At 39.9% G+C, this 5111-nt stretch overlaps 1 protein-coding gene across 1 annotated transcript in view; it reads left to right on the top strand.

Annotated features, from left to right (window-relative positions):
• Nucleotides 1-2613: 2613 nt before the first annotated feature.
• Nucleotides 2614-5111, top strand: part of LOC112944971 (transcription initiation factor TFIID subunit 4-like) — a 113000-nt gene continuing 110502 nt past the window's right edge. The window contains exon 1 of the mRNA XM_026036483.1: nucleotides 2614-2784. Coding sequence (XP_025892268.1) covers nucleotides 2614-2784 — 171 coding nt within the window. The remainder of the gene's footprint in view (nucleotides 2785-5111) is intronic.

Genomic DNA, 5111 nt, shown 5'->3' with positions numbered 1-5111 from the left:
GCCCAGCGCATCGTGGCGCCGCAGCTCATCGTGCGGCCGCCGCAGCAGACCACGATCCAGCTACCGCCGGGCTTCACCATCCCGCCCGGTAAGTGCGGCCGGGCCGGGCAGCCCGCGAGCCGCGCGGGGCGGGGAGGGGGGCCCTGAGCCGCGCAGCGGGAATGCGGGGGGACCGGCCGCCCCGTGCTGCCCGCTGCCCTGCTCCCGCGGCCGGGGAGCCGCCCGCCGCTCGGCCGGGGCGGCCCAGGTGACGGTGAGCAGGGCGGGCTGAACTTGATCCAAGTGGGTTTTTTCCCCCCTCCTTCCAGCACTGGAGGCTGTGCCGTCCCTACGGGTTCTGAGCTCCCACTGCAGCCCTTGGGTTGTGTTTCTAATTCTGAAGTAACTGCTCCATCCTTCTCGCTCTCCTTTTAGTTTCTTAATTGTCTTTATTAGGAATCTATGCTCAAAGCGCCTGACAACAGACCAGAATAGTGTGTCTTCATCCTAGTGGATCCTCCTGCCACAGCATTTTCTCCTCTGAAAGGCTGAAGGGTCGTGTTCGGTGCTCCCCTGATTAGATGCTCACATTGCAATGAATTGATAACTTTGTTTTCTCGGGGGTTATCAGCTTAATTAACTTGTAAACTGCTAACGCAGCGATACTGAAGATGTACTCAGATATAACACTTCTTTCAACGTGTTAGTGGAACAATTTTGTTCTGTAAAACACCTTGCCTTTATGAGGGAAGTGGTGCGAAAAATGAGATAGTGTTAAACCTTGTTCCTGTTGTGGCTTTGTTTTAACTAATTGTGCATTTGCCCCTAGTTTATGATTTCTGCTACGAGTGCTAATGCTTCAATCAGATAAAGCTGAGTGGTTTAATGAAGACCTAATTAACTTATAAACATATAAGAAGTTAGATATAAAAGTCAAATTCTTGCTATTTAGACTATAATAGTGTTACTCTTTGATTTCTTAATCTCAATGTATGGCATAATTTCTTGTTCGTTTTCTCAAGCTCATTGTGTCAATATTTTGCTGTTTCTTTAAATGTAAAAGGAAAAAAAGGCCAGTTGAAAACAATTTGTTGTAATTTCAGAAAATGTGATAGCCTTCGTACTATGGAAACTTGTGAGTTTTATCTTTAAATTAGAGAGTCATTTTAAAGGTTCACACTTAGCTCCCATAGGGTAAAGTTTTGTCTAAAGCAAAAGTTTAGCATCAGTTTCTGAGAGTAGCGCGTCTTAATCTGTAATGCAAGCTCCTAAATTGGGTATTTCAACTTCATGCAGCTGAGAGTAAGGCAAATTACCCATCTACTAATTCAGTCAGATTTTGAGTATATGAATATTCTATGCACGTTGTATGGTAAAATAAATTAAACCCTAAAATCTTCCAAACTGAATTAAAACATATGAAAACTAATGCATAAACAATTATGCATGGTAATTATGCCTACCGCTTTTCTTGATACTAGCATGTGTTCTATTAACTTGCCCGCTATGTTTTTTTTTAATTCAGAATAAGTTTCGCAGTTTTAAGGGAGAAATTAGAAGTGTTTTTTTGACCAAGTGCGGCAATGGGCTACTATTCGGGTGTCCAGATGGTTTAGGAGCAGTAATGGCATATATGAAATATTTGTAGAAAGCTCTATCAGCAGACAATTATGAGCTCTATGGCTTGGCATTTGATAAGCTACTCCAAAAGTTAGGTTTTAAAAACATTATATACATATTTTTTAGACTGTTTGTTTAAAAGTTACCCTCTGAGCTTTGAAAGAGAGTTATGATTGTGTCTTTTGGATGTCATCCTTGCCATAGYTCTACCCTTTAGCTTAAATCTCAATTTCCAGGACTCTCTGCTTTGTGGTGGGGCAGAGTTTCTGTCTATCTGTGCTTTGGCAGTGGAGATTGGCTGCAGGCACCTAAGCCTGGGTTAGTGGCACCTCTCATAGTCAGAGTACATCACTCGCATGTTCTCCGCAGCATCAGAACTTAATTTCAATGCYAGAGACTGAAAGAAAGACTTCCTTCAAGGAGAGTGCTTTTGGAATTTGTTACGATAGTGCTCAAATTTCTTTATCCTTGCAATATGTTGCAAAACCTGCCCTTTTTTTCTGCTCCCCCAAAGCTGATAATTGGTGGTGGACATATGCTTTTGCTCCTTTCCTTTGAGAAGTGAAGATTTCTATATATGAAGCAGTTTGCACAGACAGATCAGTTATRGAATCATTGTCTACTCATCGCGTGTTATCAACAGCGTAACAGAGATTTCCTAAATCCTTATTTTTTGGTTCTCCAGTAACATCAGGGAAGATATTTTCTTGTATGTAGTTGCATTCTTCTTTGCTGTCAWGCTTTATTCTGCTTGCATCTGTTSTACTCGCAGCTAACTTATTAGAATATGTTCTGGAACTAACTTGGAAGTTTTATTGAAATAGGAAATAGGGATTCCTTTTCTTCTTAGAAGTCAAATCTTTTATTACATCACAGGAAAACAGAAAAATGCAAGATGTAAAAATGTAAGATGCTCTATACCAATTGGATGTTCTTAAGTTAGATGGTTCTGTATGTATTGTTCTTTATGTTGTCCCTTATCCAGTAGTCACTCTTACTTTATCCTCGTTAGGAATGGTCTTGGTGCGCACGGATGCTGGACAGCTTGTCATGGTCCCTCAGCAGGCTCTAGCACAGGCTCAAATGCAGGCCCAGGTCCAAACACAGGGACAGGGGCCGACCASCATTTCACCCAGGCTTGCAGTGCCCACAAGTGGCCCAGTGTTTCGCCTAACAACAGCTCAGGTATGTCTGGTTTTATTTCTCATTGTTTTTATGGATTATTACAGCATTATTAAATGGAATGTTTAACAGCATTTTCTGCAGAAAAGGCAGCTAGGGAATTTTTACATTTGTGATACCTGGAAGGAAAGGAAGATCTGTAGAATCTCCTGAGGTAAGTATGTTTTAGGAAAACTATACACAGACAGAAGTGTAATAAGCACAGTATATGTTGATTTCCAGAGTTTAACTAGCTTGTCAAGAACAAAAATCCAAATAAATTCTCAGTTTCAGTTTGTATGTCTATTTATGAGTTATTTATTACATGGGTGAATAAATACAATTATTTTTTACTGGTGACACTAAGAAACATTTCAGCAACAGATTCAGAGAGATTCATGCAATGATGAGGGCACTACTTGTTGTGATTGTGGAGCTGTGTGAACTCTGATGAATTTCTGACTTTAGAAGGACATGATTGTTAACCACTATCCTGTGGCCACCATGGAAGATCTCCCAGTTATTTGAGAGGAAAATCAGTGCAATGGAAGCAGGCTCCTTGTGGAAATTCCTCTAGCCCCAGCAGCCATGCTTGCTTCTAGGACAGTATGTGAGGGAGGCATCCCCTTTTTTTTCTAGGAGCAGTGAAAGGCCCTGAAATAGAGAAAGTGTAGTCTGCTTTCTGCTTGAGTTCAGTGTCTGCCCTCCACGTAATGCTTTCCTTAGAGAATGATTTTATCTGTTACCTGTTGATAAAAGCGGTATTGCATCGCTGAAGATTCACAAGTCAAACATCTGTATATGTCTCTTATAGATAGATAATGATATATTTAGATTTCACAGAAAGTCACATAGATAAGCTACATATCTGCCCATTCATCCTATGTTAATTTCTTCCATACATGTGCAATGAATTTTGGACTTTGTGTGATAAATGTATGAAGAAAGAGGTGTCAGATGGACTATCAAGGCACAGAATTGATTTTGTTCAGCAAACACATCTGATATTTCTTATGTTTTGAGTGTTCATCTTTGTAATTTGAGTTATTGTTTGACTTTGTAATACCTTGCTCATGTTTTTCTGAGGCTTTTAGGCATTGTAGTTACAAGATATAATCAAATATAATACAACTTTTGAAACAATTTTATATGAGGTTCTTGGAAGAAGAAAGAAAGGTACCTTTCTTTTTGAAAGAAAGGTAAGTTATGTTCTTGACTTTTTGGTGGGGTATCTTTTATGACCTATTATGATCTATTATGAGATCTATTATAGGATCTTGGTTAAGATGCTCATTTTTTTGGAAAGCAAGAGCTTTAATTTCAGAACCTTAGTTAATCTTGTTGGAGAAAAAAATTRTTCTGGAACCATGTGCTACAAGTAGATTAAGCACAGGTGTTCTTGCTTTTAGTATATTTTTTCAGAGATCACAAGTAATTTTTGAAGTTTTTGAAAGTGGTTATTCAGATAGTTAAACTTTGGCCTTCATATTTTGTTTTGAAGCTTATATTTGTGACATTATGAAAAATGGATAGGTGCTGCCATCTAGTTTTTCTTTGGTGAGTTTCTTTTACCTGCTTTTTTTACTTGTATAGTTTATGTGCTTTTATGCACTTGATGCATATTTTGTTTTTTGATTTTGGTACTTTATTGATTTGTATACATAACCAAAAAGCAAAAAAAAAAAATGTTTAAATACTTCAAACTATTTTCTTTTTTTTTAAAGTTAGTTACAGAATTAACTACTGTGATTAGCTGTCATTTTTCTAGTCTCGCTGCATACCTCCATTTACTGAGCTAACAGGATAAATTCGTAGTGGTTATAGATGAAGCAGCTGTAGAGGAGAGGACTCTGATGGAGTACGCAGGTGTTTGCTTACACCGGGGGCGATGCTGAGACTTCCCAGGTCTGGGTTTTGAACTCGGAACTCCTTATATTCTGGAGGCTCTTTGGAYCAAGCTGTTCTGCCTGTCTTGTTTAATTGGTCCTGGTCCTGAGTCTTGCTCCCCATGGGTTTCTGCTTGCTTTGTGAACCCACAGGGGACACGATCAGCACTGAGAGCACAGCAGCGTCTCCCTGCTGTGGCTTGGCTGCCTCACCCCAGGCTAGGCTTCGCTGCCTCTCTCCCAGTAGCAGTTGTGGTGAAAATCCTGCCTAGTGTTCACTCAGGAAGGAGGGAGAGATCCTGCTGTACTCATGTTAAAATTCCAGCATTTTAAACAGTAGGTACTTTAGCTTAGTTTGGCTGTATTTTTACCAGAGTGGGAAAAAAAATCAAATCCTCAAAATACAAATTACTCTGCAAACAGTTTTAAGCCTCTGTTCAAAGATGCAAACAAGCAACCAAAAAA

Source organism: Nothoprocta perdicaria, unplaced genomic scaffold (genome assembly GCF_003342845.1).
Source record: "Nothoprocta perdicaria isolate Ctin4 unplaced genomic scaffold, notPer1 scaffold_18, whole genome shotgun sequence".
Classification (NCBI taxonomy): Eukaryota; Metazoa; Chordata; class Aves; order Tinamiformes; family Tinamidae; genus Nothoprocta; species Nothoprocta perdicaria.
Note: the sequence above shows the minus strand (reverse complement) of the source record. Positions and strands in the feature narration are given on the sequence as shown.